The sequence below is a fragment of the Crocuta crocuta genome, unplaced genomic scaffold, assembly GCF_008692635.1.
Source record: "Crocuta crocuta isolate KB4526 unplaced genomic scaffold, BGI_CrCroc_1.0 scaffold72, whole genome shotgun sequence".
Lineage (NCBI taxonomy): Eukaryota > Metazoa > Chordata > Mammalia > Carnivora > Hyaenidae > Crocuta > Crocuta crocuta.
The window spans coordinates 2211305-2225333 of NW_027529427.1; the positions used below are offsets into that span (position 1 = coordinate 2211305).

The 14029-nt window shown below is 57.5% G+C and overlaps 3 protein-coding genes and 1 non-coding gene across 5 annotated transcripts in view; 1 reads left to right on the forward strand and 3 right to left on the reverse strand.

Annotated features, from left to right (window-relative positions):
* The window catches only part of PHB2 (prohibitin 2), a 126538-nt gene that overhangs the window by 24263 nt on the left and 88246 nt on the right, over positions 1-14029 (forward strand). The gene's annotated exons all lie outside the window — the stretch shown is intronic.
* Positions 174-2068, reverse strand: CUNH12orf57 (chromosome unknown C12orf57 homolog). Its single transcript, XM_077758978.1, has 3 exons — positions 1667-2068; positions 1206-1382; positions 174-405 (listed from the first exon to the last, which is right to left on the reverse strand). The coding sequence occupies exons 1-3, from the start codon at positions 1716-1718 to the stop codon at positions 254-256; spliced, it is 381 nt and encodes a 126-aa protein (XP_077615104.1). The 5' UTR covers positions 1719-2068; the 3' UTR covers positions 174-253.
* On the reverse strand, positions 2018-2079 carry LOC144227572 (U7 small nuclear RNA). Its single transcript, XR_013333961.1, has one exon. It is a non-coding gene; the product is annotated as a U7 small nuclear RNA (small nuclear RNA).
* On the reverse strand, positions 3122-9910 carry ATN1 (atrophin 1). 2 transcript variants are annotated; one of them, XM_077759083.1, is made up of 9 exons: positions 9715-9910; positions 9418-9555; positions 9112-9225; positions 6398-8397; positions 5939-6161; positions 4851-5547; positions 3832-3975; positions 3439-3619; positions 3122-3278 (listed from the first exon to the last, which is right to left on the reverse strand). In XM_077759083.1, the coding sequence occupies exons 1-9, from the start codon at positions 9739-9741 to the stop codon at positions 3245-3247; spliced, it is 3558 nt and encodes a 1185-aa protein (XP_077615209.1). In that variant the 5' UTR covers positions 9742-9910; the 3' UTR covers positions 3122-3244. The 2 variants fall into 2 exon arrangements, with proteins under 2 accessions (XP_077615209.1, XP_077615208.1); XM_077759082.1 differs by having other exon boundaries at positions 6398-8400.

Sequence of the window (14029 nt, forward strand, 5' to 3'; positions counted from 1 at the left end):
GTTCAGGGTGCAGAGGGGCAAGTCCGTCCTCTCACCGTGCCCTGGAGGAGGGCTGGGCCCAGCAGGAACCTAGGAAGGAACCAGACAGGGAGTTGAAGCAGCCTGGGATGGCAGAGGGAATCTGGGGCCGAGCGGTGGAGGTTATCAGGGTCACAAAAGACAGACACCGAGGCTAAGTCACAGGCACGTTTATTATCCTCTGGAACATCAAGGTCTTCCCTTCCTGGGCAATGTCACAGGGGAGGGCCGACCCTCAGGAGGCAGCCACACTGCCACCAGAAGCAGGCCCATGGGGCGGCAATGTCATGGGTGGCAGGAACAACGCCTTCAGCTTGCCCGACAAGCTGGCAATCTCGGGATCCTGGGCTTCGTAAGACTTGACCAAGCGGGCAAACTTAAGGACACCTGCAAGGGGAAGTGGAGCGTCAACCCACACCCCCAAGGGACAGGTGTGCCCCAGACATCAGGAGGGCGCAGCTTGAGCCTGAGTCACTGGCTGCTCCCCTTCTGGTCTGGGAGCTGTCTACAAAATAAGACACACACAGGCCTCTGCCCTGTCACACGCACACCTCTGCCCTGTGTGGTCTGGATGAACCATTTCCAGGTCTATACCCATCACAACCGGATGGGATGCACCGAAAGGAAAGAAATATCCCAAAGGGGTGTGTTTCTCGTGAGCAGGTGAAACATTTTAGCAATTCAATCATAAGAACCTACAGTATGAACATCCACAAGATCTCAAGTCTATAACCTGGACACAGGAGGGCCATGGGCCGCGGGGCTAAATCAAGAAGCACCTCTGGGGAACACCATGGTCTCATCAAGGAAATTAACCAGCCGACCCTCCAACAGAGACTAGCTGAAACAGCTCGGAGGAACTGCAGAAGCCACTCGAATAGACATCCAACCAGAACTATCGGAAAAGGGTTCCAGTCCAGCTCTGTGACCTCAGGCACTTAACTTACTACTAGAGCCTGTTTCCTCATCTTAAAACGGGGTAACTGTACAATTACTGGTAACTGCAAAAATCACTTGGGACTTCGCCTGGCACGGGTCCAGAGGAGACCCTTGGCTCGGCCTGCCCATCCTGTTCGTCAGATTGTGGCCGCCTCCGTGTGGCAAGATGAGGGAGGACGGCTCAGGGACCCGATGGATCCAGCGCCCTCTCCCGGATCCCACTCACCGCCGACCCCCGGCCGACCCACCTTCCCCGTCGCAGCTGAAGCCATAGGCCTTGATAACCTCCTGCTGAATCTGCGTGGCCACGGGCAGCACGAACTGCAGCATTTTGCCCATGTCGTTGCACGCGTTGTCCCGAGCCTCGTCCATGCGCACGGCGTTCTCTGGAGCCGAGAACGCCTGGATGACCTCGGCCAGGACCACTGTGCGACAGATGCGTCCCGGGGTAGGCATCAGAGTGTGGCCAGCGGGCGCAGCCGAGAGCGCAGGGAAGAGGGCAGGGAATTAGCGGGCTGAAGCCATAGGAGCCCGATCAACTCGGCCCAGATTCCCTCGCCCTAGGGGGCAAGGACCCCTCTTGCAGGAGAGAGAAAGACGGTATCCTATGCCCCATTTCCCGGCGGCGCAACTACACCTCTCGCTCCGTCCCCTCCGCCCGCACCCTTCTCCAGCACGAAGCCCACCCGGCGGCTAGAATGCTTCTCACCCTTGGCTTGTTCGGCACTCAGGGCCGCGGGTTGGGCCGAGGCGGACGCCATAGGGTAACAAAAGCTGCACGTGCAGCAGAAAGAAGGAAAAGCTCAAAACCAAGGAAAAGCTCGTGAGAAACGAGCAGCCTTCCTAGAGCGACTCCCAGAGCTGCTGGGAGCGGAAGGAAAACGGCATCAGCGGCAGCCGGAAGCCTCTCGGTGCAGCGTACCACTAAGCGCCGAAAAACCTTGACAGGAGAACAGTCTCGATAGTACTAGTGAGAAAACTAATAAAGAAACAACAATCTTCCAAGAGAGAACTTCCCTTAGAATCGCTGTGTCTCTATTGTTAAAAACGAATTGTAGGGAGGGGTCTTCCGGTAAAAACCGGAAAACCTGCTAGACAAATTCTAAAAGAGCTGTAACACTGCAGGAAGTAGCCTGGAGAGAGCATGGGATATCCATGAACGCCACTATTGGTGAGGGTGAGCTGAGGGCCGAGTTTTCCCATTCTTATCGCTGTATAACCGACGAGGGACACTTTGACTTTCAGAAGAAAAACCAGGGAAAAAAGAAACTTGTTTATATCACCCATCTCTAGAGTTTGTGAACGTTTGATTCGGCCCTATGCAAATGAACTCAAAGCTGATTGGCTGGGAAAGCTGGCCACACTCCCCCCAGTTTTTGAGAACGAAGCGATTCGCTGCCAGGAACGCAGAGCGCTGAGGCGGCTCTCGCGCTTACCTAAAATGGCCTTGTGCAGGGGTGTGTGCTCAAGAGTAACGCCCTCCAATTTATCTTCTCTTCTACACGCTTGGAATTGTCCCCCACTTCCTCCCCAAACCCAGGGGTACTTAAGACTACAAACTTCTAATCGCTTGAACCTAGTGGAACTATGCCCCTGCACCCCCGCTTCACAACCGTTTCTCAATCTATTCGAAGGAAAGGACTCTGGATTCTGGTGGCTCCTAGCTGTGGCGCCAGTGGCAGGAAGGCCTCCAAAGGCCGAGTGGCTTCCTAGACCTGACCCTGTCCAGAGACGGGCCTGTCCCTGGACTCCAGCCTCTTGACTTCCAGCCTTGCGACTCAGGAGGGGGCTGGCTAGCCCCGTAGTATCCCTCCGGCGGAGCCTCGGCTCCAGAGCCCCTGGCTCTTCCAAGGTCTCCTCCCCTACCCTCCAGGGTCCCTACACTCGCTTGTGTCCGGGGTTCCACAGCGTTCTCTCCAAGTCCCCCACCGGCTCCCTCCCAACTCCGCTCCCCCCCAGCCCGCAAAGAACCAGTCACAGCCATCTTCCTGGGGAGTCGTGAGGATGTTTTTGTTTGGTTTTGGTTGGGATGTTTTTTAAAGAGCGTCATATAGATATTTATATATATAAATTATTAATGTCGGGGAGGGGCGAGGGGCATACATCGCAGAAGGGGCGCGCGCACAGGGACTGAGGAGGGGCGGGGGCAGCACAGGATGCNCTCCCCCTGCCCAGCTGCTGAAACCCTGCGAATGGGCAGTCCCCCCTCAGCTCTGGGTGGCAGGCTGGGAGGGAGGCCTCCGAGGTCCAAAGGCAGGGGCCATGGGTGCTCTCTTGATTGCAGGCTCTACAGTGGCTTGTCGCTTTCCTTCTTCAGGTGACTGGTGGAGAGGGGACGCAGAGCAGAGACGTGAGACACCGAGGTCCACCCCGACCTGGCCCACCTCAGAGGACTGTGGAGGACGGGCTCCCTCCCCCTCCCGGCAGGATGCTGCCCACAGCCCAGCCCGTCACCCCGGCGCGGGGGTGTCGCGCGTGTACCTGTAGTAGTCCTCCTGGGCAGGGAGCGGCACGCTGTGCAGCGGGTGGTGCGCGTGCAGCCACTGCTGCTGCTCCAGCGCCAAGCGCTGCAGCTCGGCCGACTGCGCGTGCATGGCCTGCAGCTGGTGAGCTGCGGACATCGGGGCGGACAGGGAGGCCGGCAGGTCCCGGTACGGAGCGGCTGCGGGCAGGCAGGGCGGGGAGCACGTGACTACCGGGGTACTGAGTACCTGCTCCGGGCCGGGACACAGCCAGCCACCTTACAGACAGAGGAAACTGAGGCTAAAACAGGTAAAAGCCAGTCCTGCAAGTTGCCAGTAGTGGAAAAGATTCAAACTTCGGCCTGGCACCNTCTCTCATTTGACCTCCCCCACCCCCAGCCTCCATCCTTACCAAAGAGCTGGTGACGAAGAACTTCGTTCTCGTGCAGAGGGTGAGGAAGAAGGGGGTTGGGGAGGGTCCCAGCTGGGTAGGGGATCCGGGTAAGGTGAGACCCTGAGGCCAGGGGGTCAATGAGAGGGTGCACCGAGGCAGAGGCTAGAGGGTAGAGAAGAGGAAGGTGTCACCAGAAGGCAGGCTTAGGGAAAACCATGCATTTGGGTGAAGGGGTCCCAGCCTGGGAAGAGACGGACCGTCAAACACAGGGAGACCTAGTGAGGAACAAAGAGACACGTGGAAGAACGAGGGGCCTGCTGGGTGGCCAGGACAAGACCTTACTGGAGTAGGCACGTGTGGACGGCAGAGAACAGGGGATGGCAGTTGTCAGAGGGGTCTGAGGAAAAGGAGAGACACGGACTGCTTAGAGGAGAATAGGAAGGGACAGACGTCAGGAAGGAAGACAGGAAGAGAGACGAGGTTGAGAGCGAGAAAGCACAAGGGGAGCCAGGAGGGACCATGACTGTAACGCTAGATCCGGTGATGTTCTGGACAGAAGGAAATACAGCGAAAGAGGAGTAAATAAAGCTCCTTAGCACCAAGGACGGCCCCAGCCACAGCTAGAGAGCTGTTTCTGGAAGGCAGCAGACCTAGAGATGCAGGAAAACATGAAAGGCCTCCACATGGGAGAAGAGAAGATGGCAAGAAATGAGAACAGAGTTGAATCCAAAGGAGGAAAGAAACGGGCATGGGGGGGGGGGGCTGTTCTGAGGGCAGAAAGGTGGCATTCCCTCAAAGGTTTGCTCTGTCATGGGCGGGATGCCAGACTCTGCAGAGGGCTGGGGTGTGGGTTATTACAGTCTGTGGCAAGGCTGGGGCTTGAGATGGGGAAATGCCAGGAGGCAAAGATCAGGGAAGCAATCCCAGGAGAGCGGCTCATGCCAGTCTAGAGGAGGGAAGTCCTGGCCTGAGGAGCAGAAGACCCAATCACTTGCCAGGGGACGAGGTGTAAAAAGGCAAAGAAGTAGGAGTCTCACCTGCGTGGATGGCGTCCTGCTGGTGGAGGTGCAGGTGGGAGTGGATGTGGGAGTGCTGGTGATGATGGGGGGTCACATTGAGCATCTGCAGCCGGGCCAGCGGGTCATTGCCCAAGGCTGCCACCCTCTCTGCATGCTGCCTCTCGGCCGCCAGACGCTCCGCGTAGGACATGTCAGGCCGCAGGGCTGGACCAGCTGCCAGCGCTAGACGTTCTCTCTCCAGGGGCCCCAGGCTCGGATGAAAGGGGAAAGGGTGCAGGCCAGGCGGGCCAGGCTGCAGAGCCAGGCCCCCGTGTCGGGGGAAGGGATCCAGACCCGGCCCAGGGACCCCGTGTAGGGGTTCCAGCTCACTGGGCTTCACCTCAAAGCCGGGCTTGAGGCGGTCACGGAGGTCTCGTTCTCGAGCTTCCCGCTCCCTCTCCCGGGCTGCTGGGTCACTGCTGTACAAGGCCGGGACATTGTAACCCAGGAGCCCCGGGTCCACTGCCCCTAAGGGCACGTAGAACGGATGGTTGCGATTGCCGGGAGACATGACGTGGGGCCGAGCGTATTCACTGAGCGTGCGCAGGGCTGGAGTGTCAGGACCCAGGTAGGGGGGCACTGTAGCCACAGCACTGCCCGGCTCAAACGGAGGGCGATGGGGCACGGGGCCGAGAGATGGGCACTCCACTGGAGCCCGGCCCTCCTGAGCCAACTTCTGTGGGATACAGGGAGAAGCAGAGTCAAAAGGGCAGGTCTGGTAAAAGGTGGCTGGTCCCGAGATGCCCATTTGTCTCTCTCTCGGCAGCTGAAGTCCAAAAGGCCTCACCTTACTGGAACTCAGCCTAGCAGAAATGTCCCTACACCCTTCTCCTGGATGTTGGCTCTCCCTACCACCCACAGGTACTCTGATCTGAATTTGCCTCCCCCTCCCCGCTCCCCTAAATGCAAGGATTCCTCCCGCCCAGGAATCCTTGGGTCTCTATTTCCCAGGCTGCCGCGCTTCCTCCTCTCCGACAGGGGGCGCAACAACTCCCCTCCCACCCCTCCCCCCCGCGCGGCGCAGAGGACCGCCAGAAGGCGGACGGCGCATGTGGTGACGCACTCACCACGCTGCGTTCCAGCTCGCGCTCCTTCTCGCGTTCCCGCTCCTTCTCGCGTTCCCGCTCGCGCTCGCGCTCCTTTTCTTCGCGCGCGCGCTGCTCGGCCTCGCGCCGCACCTTCTCAACCAGGTCGGCCCGCTTCTTGGCCAGCTTGGAGCCCTCCAGCGGCACGAAGTACAGGTCGCTGCGCGCGCACGAGTTAAAGCCGCGGTCCAGGTGTTTGTTGAACCTGCCGGGCGCGAGGGCAGCGCGCGCTTAGCCCCTGCGAGCTGCCCGAGCGACCCCGCGGTGATCCTGCGCCCAAAGCAGCCGGCGCAGGCCGCGACGGAGGCAAGGCCCCGAAGTACGCCAGGAGGCCCCGCAAGAACGCAGGGTTCCCTCCTGGCGCCTCTGCCGGTGTCTCCTCCATCGCCCCTTCCTCGTTCCCCCTTCGAGGCCCAACTGCACCCCGCCCAGGCGGCTCACCTGGCTGACTGGCTGGCGTGGCTGGGCACGTCTACCACCTTGGGAGGGGGCGAGGGGCTACGGGCCGGGGGCACTGGGCTCTCAGGGGTCTCATACTCTTCGGCCGGCTCTTGCTTGATCTGCGTGGCGTTCAGGGGCGGCCCAGAGGCAGGGGCCGCAGGTGGTGGTGGTGGCAGGGAGGACAGACCCGAAGGCCCGGCAGGTGGCAGAGGCCCTGGCCCCACAGTGGGCGAGCCTGGCTTGAAGGTCCCTGGGCCCGCGGGCGGCGAGGCGCCTCGGTAGCCGGGTGGGGTCCCTGTTCGGAAGGAGGGAGGCGACCCCGGCTTGTATCCCGGTGGGGTGGCTGTCTTGTAGGCCCCTGGGGACGGGGCTCTCTTTCCATACGGCGGGGGCCCAGGTGGGGAGGCTGTTTTGTAGCCCGCTGGCGAAGAAGCCACCGTGGCAATGACCGTGGAAAGCGTAGCCGAAGAGGTGGTGACCGGAGGCACCGGTGGAAAGGGATAGGGCGCTCCCTGGGGGCCCTGGGAAGGGGAGGGGTGTGAACATGGGTAGGATCCTTGAGAGGAAGAGGAGTTGGAAGAGGAGGAAGAGGGTGGGGGGCCATTGGGGCCTGCTTGGCTGTAGGACACCTGGCTGTGAGGGGGGGGCAGGTGTGCTGGCCCTGGTGGGTAGGGCCTCAGAGACCCCAGGGAGGGAGACATGGCATAAGGGTGGGCATGGTGGGAGCTACTGCTCTCCAGGGGGTGGGGATATGCTCCAGGTGGAGGGGGCCCAGAGCTCCCATGATGTTGCTGCTGCTGCTGTTGCTGCTGCTGTTGCTGCTGCTGCTGGTGGTGATGGTGATGTGCTGGGGCTGGTGGGTGGCCTGTGGACTGGCCCCCAGTGGAAGGAGGGAAGGGGCCCGGGTGGGCATTGCTGTTAGCTAAGAGACGGCCATAGGGAGGAGGTGGGGGGGGGCCCTGGCTCCACACGGCCTGGGACGGGAGGGAAGGCTGAGTATACTTGGGTGGCTGATTGGAGACAGACAGGCTCGTCGGGGGAGGGAAGGAGTGGGGGTAACTGGGCAGTGCCTGGGAAGCTGGGTACTGGGAAGCCGAGGCCGAGGCCGAGCTGGCCGAGGAGGCTGCTGCAGGGCTGCTACCGGAGGAGGAGTACGGGTACCTCATCGGTGGGGCTGGGGTGGAAGAGGAGGAGGCAGGGGGCAGAGGGTGGGGTGAGGGAGCAAGAGCGGGGCCCTTCTCTGGGCCAGGAGGAAGTCCACCCATACCCTGCCCCATGGTGTGGGGAGAGGGCAGATGCCCAGGTAGGGGCTGGGCCCCCAGGCCAGGAGGAGAGGCTGATGCATTGTTCAGGGGTCTCAGAGCAGGTGGGGGGGGCAGGTTTGGTGTCACATGGGGAAAGGTGGCTGGTGGTGGAGCAGAGGGTAGGTTTCCACCACCCACTGGAGTGTTGGGCGGCTTTGTTGGGGGAGCACCACCAGCCCCAGAGCTTGATATTGAGATAGGGGTGGTGGGTGGGGGGTGCTGTTTACCCCCACTAGGAGCCCCCACTGAAGAGGCAGCCCCTCCTCCCTTGGGACCCATTGGGGGTCCAGACAAAACTCCTCCACCTGCGCCCCCGGGGTAGAGCTGTGGATGAGGGGGAGGGGCCCCAGGGGGAGCCTGGAACATTCGAGATGGGGGGGGCTCCATGGGAGCATGATATCCAGCAGGTGTTACAGAAGGATGGGGTTCGAAACCAGGCTCCGGCTGCCGGGGGGTGCTGTCTGGCGGTGGAGGAGAGGGAGGAAAGAGTGGAGGTGGGTGGTAGGGGCGGGCTGGGCCCTGGGACAGGCCAGAAGAGGAGTCGGAGTCATTCTCCACACTTCCAGGGCTGTAGATGCTGGGGGACGTGCTCCGGTTATCCTGGTCAATATCCCTCGGGTCACTGCTGCCATCATCATTGAGGCTTCGCCCGTCTAGACTATCTAGATCGGAGGGAGACTGTGGCCGAGGGAGCTCCTGCTGTAGAAAAAGGACCACGATTTTTTTCCCTTTTCTTCTTCCTCGCTTCCTCCAGATTTGGGGCCTCCCTCACACAAAATCACTTCCCTCTCCCCGAACACCATTGTACGACACGATGAACACTCCCTTGCTCCAGCCCACCTCCCTGCCGTGTGGGGATCCCCCCACTATCCTGACCCCACATTCCCCGCTGCTCGCTAGCAGCCAGTCTTGTTCCCCTCCTTGGAAAACGCCATTCTTTCCTCAGGCGTCTCTCATGCACCATCCGCCTGTCCAGCTACACCCAAACCCTTGTCTTCCACCAGCTCACGTCCGCCCTCCTCTCCTCTCCTTTACCCCGGTAACTCCAGATGCCAGAAGCCCTTGGCTCCTAAAAAGACCACTCCTTATGCATTTTCCTTATGATTTATTTGTTCCTTCTACTCAGCCCTCTCCCCTTTAACCTCCTCTCCAGCACCATCATGGAAATCAGGACCTGGAAAAGGAGAGGCTAGAACCCCCCTCACCCTCTGTCCCCTTTGGCCCTGCCTGGTCATCCCGTGGTCTGCTAAAGTCCTAAAGCCCCGTCTGACATATGATAGACATGGCTCCTGTAATAGGATATGACTTTTCCCTCCTGTCCTAGGCGAGATTAAGTTAGCAATCGAGAAAGGAAGGCTTCGGGAAAGAGCGGTCAGAAAATGGGTCAGGATGGCTGCAAGGGTCACCCACCTCGGTTTTGGTCTTTTTTGGTGCATTGGTCTCCTCACTTTCACTTTCTGAGATCTCTTCACTCCGGCCCTGCTTGCTGACCTTTGGGGTGGAGGCTTCTTCTACGCGGGCCTTCTGTCAGAGAGAAAGAGAAAATTCCTGTCTTGTACCTCCACAGCTACGCTCTGCCAGACAGGAAGTTCCCCCACAACACACACACACGCACACACGCACACACACACATGCACGCACACACGCACACACACACACACACACAGCCAGCCCCAGTGCTTGGGCATCCTGTGGGAGGACCTGAGGACAGAATACCTTGGCTGTCTGCCTAGACTTCTCGGCTTTGCCATCACTGCTGGACGTGCTGACCCCTCCAGGGGAGGCCCGGCCCCTCGATCTCAGCTCTTCCCGGGGCCCAGGGGCCTCTTTCTTCCGTCCACTCCTCATTGACATCTGAGGGAAAAGGAAGGAAGCACACAATGTAGGTTTATTTATTTTTTACCTAGCACCTAACTTCATGACATGCCTTATTTCTATGCTCTCTCTCCAGGCCCTCACCCCTAGTTTCTCTGCCCCTCCTCTTTCGTGGCTCTCATTTTAGCTATTACTCACTGAGTCTTTATTCTGTCGTGTCTTCATTCTTCAGGCTGTGGAGACCCCATTCTCCTCTGCCTGGGCAGCTGAATACAGAAACTTCTCTGCTTCACCCCGAGTTCCCCACAGCTGTGGCCTGGGAAGCAGGAAGCAGGATCTCCAAGTTTCCAGTGTAGGCACCTGGAACTTGCAGGATCTGTGTTCCGTGAAGCCTGTCCGGAAAAAAACAAGAGTCTCCCAAGTGGGGAAAAGAGTCTGAAGGCCATACCATTGTGCTTATCAAGGGATGGAGTGAGTGGCCCAGCCCCAGGCCTTTGGGCTGAGACAAGCTGCATAAGACACTGCAGGCTCACCCCATGGGCTATCTACACATGAAAGAGACTCTGCTCACATCATCTCTCTCATCTCTGGAGAAGGCAGAAAACTCAGATGCACCTCACACTCACACTGTTTTACCCTTCCTGACACCTGGAAAGTATCTGCAGGTCCACGACTTCCAGAGAGCCTTACCAAGGAGCACAAAGAAATGTAGCTGAGGTACGAATTCATTGAGGGCTGTCTTTACGTCATGCCCTCACATACAGTTTCATTTATTATTTACAACCAACCCTGCAAAAGTAGGTATTCTCATTTCCGTTTTATAGGTGAGGAAACTGAGGCTCCAGGATTGAGACCGTGACTTGCCCACCTTCATGTGAATACACAGAAACCAGTGACAGCAGCAGAATCAAGCCTACATCTCCCTGACTTCAAAGCCCGCGCTATGTCTTCTAGACTTTGCTATACTCTCGTCAGAAGTTGGGAGGAGAATTCTCAGAAGGCCTCGATCAGTCCCTGAGATATGAAAAGAATCTTTTCACGTCTGAGTAGGTGGGAGAAGAATGCCCCATTCTATAACACAAATGCACACAGTCCTACCAAGCCCAAGCCCAAACCTAGGTACCCCTGAAGCGCAGAACTTATTTCTGAGACCCTCCCAGAGACTCCCCCACCCCCACCCCCAGTGCCTGGGTCCCCCGAGGCTAGAAAGTCACAACTTTCACTTTACCAACCAAAGCAGTGAAAACCAGCGAACACTTAATACAATTTTACAGATCTGTAAGCCTGTCCTCCCACTTGGCTTACAAAGGGACGCATACCTCCTCACAGCCTATCTCTATCTGTATCTACATCTACAGTCAGCTATTTTCCTTTGTACTGGTTTGCATTTCTTGCTAAGGGTAAGGCCTCTCCATATTACTGACTGTAAGATCTTTTGAGAGCAGAAATGGTATCTTCTCACTGTTTTCTTCCCTTCTATACCCCCACTGATGCCATGTATGTATGGGCGCTCTGTTCCGTTTTTGTCACGGACCTACTAACTTCAGTACATCTTTTCGAATAAAACGCTGCCCGATTTTGGTGGGAACAGGGCAGACTCACCCACCTATTCTGAGTTTCAAGGCCTGGCTAAGTAAATGGCATTTCCACAGTATACAGCATATTCTCCCCCAGGAATACAGAGTAATTAATTATTTCCCCCTCACCTCCACTGAACCCTACCTATTGAGATAGGCAGGAGGGGGGAGGGGAGAGGAAGAGGGGGGGAACCTAACCTTTCCAGGAAACTTAATAATAATTTACTTAGAGTCACAAAAGAGCTGGGACAGAGCTCCAGGACTTCTGAACTTAGAACTGACGCTCTGTCCAGTAAAGCAGCCACTTTCCTTCAACTACAACTGTTACCCCATTTTTGAATTGTTGCGTAGGTCAGTTTAAAATGTTGTCAACCTCCTAAAATCTAAAGAACAAAACCCACTGTAACAAAAGAGGAAAACAATCTCAACAGAAGCACAGCAAAGAGGACCAGTTGTGACAGGGGTGTCTTTCCCAGCCCCTCTAGAGGAGGGGGCCCATCTCTCCGCTCCACCCCAGAACCCTTTCACCAAGTCAGTCAGAGCTAGAGGCATCCAAAAGGTCAGAGAAATGCACGAATGTAACTGAAAAACACAGCAATCGGTGTGCCCCTCCCCACTACTGCAACTGTGTTAAACAGCTGAAATCTGATAAAATTAGCAGTGAGTCGCTTTGAAGGAGAAAAGCACTCATAAAAGCATAGGTAATCTGGGGGGAAAGGAGTGGCAAGGGGAGAGGAATCAGGGCTGGGCCGTATCTATGTTTCTGACCTGGGAGCACGTTTTACCATCAACACGGTGAGCCATACTCCGGCTCGCCCCAGGAGCCAGTCACTGTAATACTTATGGAGCACCTACTATGTATCTGCCGACCCACTACACACATTCCCCTGCACGGCCTTGCTGCAAAAGAAAAACGATAAAGACCAGCCTGAGGAGATGCAAAAGTGAGCAACAGGGAAAGAGTCTCTAATAGGAAAGAAAGGGAGAAACAAGAGAAAGATGTCAGATGAGCACACATTCCAGGCACAAGGCTCTCTGGGAAAGGCTTGCATGCAGCGTGAATTTCAGGATCACTGGCCCAGCCCCCATCATCATTCCAGACCTGCCTGACTAACAAACCAGTCCAAAGTGACTCCTAGATAACAATGCAGCCCAGACCAGCAGATAACAATGCACTCCTCTAAGCCTTCTTAGGATCCGGGGTGGCCAGAGGGGCCTCAGAAATCATCTTATCTATAACCCTTTCATCTTACAATGAAGCCGAGGCTCCAAGAGAAGTGACTGCCTCAAGGCCACAGTTAGAGGTACCACCAGAACCAGACCCGGGTGTGCTGGCGCCTGTTCCAGAGTATTTCAACGGCACCAGGCTGTCGCACAGCCCTCCGCCCTGGGCCACCCTCACAGGGGATGGGCTCGGAGAGCCCAGCCACTCCCACAAGGTCGGAGAAGTAGGAGGTCAAAGGTTAGCGGACGAAGGGGTCACTGTCGTGATAGTCTGGGAAAGAGGAAAAGGGAGACTCCGGGAGGGAGATTCAGGTTCAAGAAAATAGAAGATATCAGTGCAAAGGAGCCAAAAGACAACTATACACCATATACAAAAAGTCCCCTTAATAATAAGGGAGGCAGAGGCCAGAAAGAACTCCCAAAAGCTGGTGTAACTTGAACAGAATCTTTTCCATCTTCCCACCACGCCTCAGGGGAGGCACTTGGAGAAACATCTATGACCTGGCAAATAACATGTCTACCTGTTCCAGCAGCCGGCTGCCAGGAGGGGAGGACCCCCTGGGGAACCTCCTTTTCACCAGCAACACCGGAAGCACCTTCCAGAGCCCTGCCTAGAGTCCCAAGGACATAGCCACAGGCTTAAGTCCAATCAAGGTTCTGAGCCCCCACCCAGGGGACATCCCCCCCCATCATTGCTATGGCAACAAAATGGTAGAACCTGCCCCTCAAGAGTCTATCCCAGGAGTCCATCTGCCAGCCACTCCCCCTCCAGCTGCCAAAGCGACTCCTACCCTCCAGGAGCACCTCGGGGAAGGGAGTTTAAGAGTACCTACCCCGGTAGAAATAAGCCCAGGCACAAAGGGAGATCTTTGCAATGAAGCAACAAGATACCTCCCCCTTCAGAACCCCCAGCTAGAGGGGCCCTGGGCGCTCTGGGGACTTGAGGGTGGAGGTCACAACTTGCCTGGAGTGCCTATAAAACTGTCCAATTCTCTCCTCCGTTTCCACCCTCCCAGAAACCCCTTCTCCCTGATTCCCCCTGCAGTGCTCCCATAGTCCTCCTCATAGTTTTAGGGGGAACCACAGCACTGGCCCCCAGTGTGCCCCTCTCCAAGAAGGACTCAGGCCGGGGTCTGGAAAAACAAGGTCAGAGGTGACCTAAAGTACTGGAAAGAAAATAGAGCCACAAAGGCATCCACTTCCCGCCTGCACCCTGTAACACCTCGGGGTCTGCTTCTCAAACAGGGACCTCTCCTTGGCCCCTTCAGGGCCTCCGTTTCCCCAGGTTCCATTCTCCTCCCTCATCAGCTACAATCCTCTCTCCACCTACCACACCCCTTCCCCATTTCCTACTTCCTTTCTATACCTAGCACCCCCAACCCCGAGTTCTGAAACCCGGGTTCTGGGCCTTTTCCTGGAGCCCTAATGCCCCACCTCGCTGCCATATCTCCAGTCCTTTTTTGCCTTCGCCCGAAGCCCCCTCGCCAGCATCCCCGTTTCTCCTCTGCCAGCCCTCCACCTCGCTGCTCCTCTTTTGGTCCCGGGATCCTGGCTACCCTAGCTGCCCCACCAGCCCTCCTCCGGAGACCCTCCCACTTCCCTCCACCCTCCCGATCCTCCGGGTGCCCTGGCCCCCATCCCTCCTCGGGAGCCGGACCCACCCCCTAAGTCCCCCAGCCTCAGGACCGGCAGAGCCCGCAGTGGGGGCACCG

Bases quoted from the DNA above. Each gene is read 5' to 3' on its own strand.
- CUNH12orf57 (XM_077758978.1), bottom strand. From the start codon at position 1,718: ATGGCGTCCGCCTCGGCCCAACCCGCGGCCCTGAGTGCCGAACAAGCC. The intron at 1,383-1,666 runs GTGAGAAGCATT...TCTGTCGCACAG, and splicing joins GAGTGCCGAACAAGCCAAGG to TGGTCCTGGCCGAGGTCATC. The intron at 406-1,205 runs GTGGGTCGGCCG...TTCCCCTTGCAG, and splicing joins CTTCAGCTGCGACGGGGAAG to GTGTCCTTAAGTTTGCCCGC.
- ATN1 (XM_077759082.1), bottom strand. From the start codon at position 9,741: ATGAAGACACGACAGAATAAAGACTCA. The intron at 9,226-9,417 runs GTATTCTGTCCT...TCTCTCTGACAG, and splicing joins AGTCTAGGCAGACAGCCAAG to AAGGCCCGCGTAGAAGAAGC. The intron at 3,620-3,831 runs GTAAGGATGGAG...GCCTGCCCGCAG, and splicing joins TCTTCGTCACCAGCTCTTTG to CCGCTCCGTACCGGGACCTG.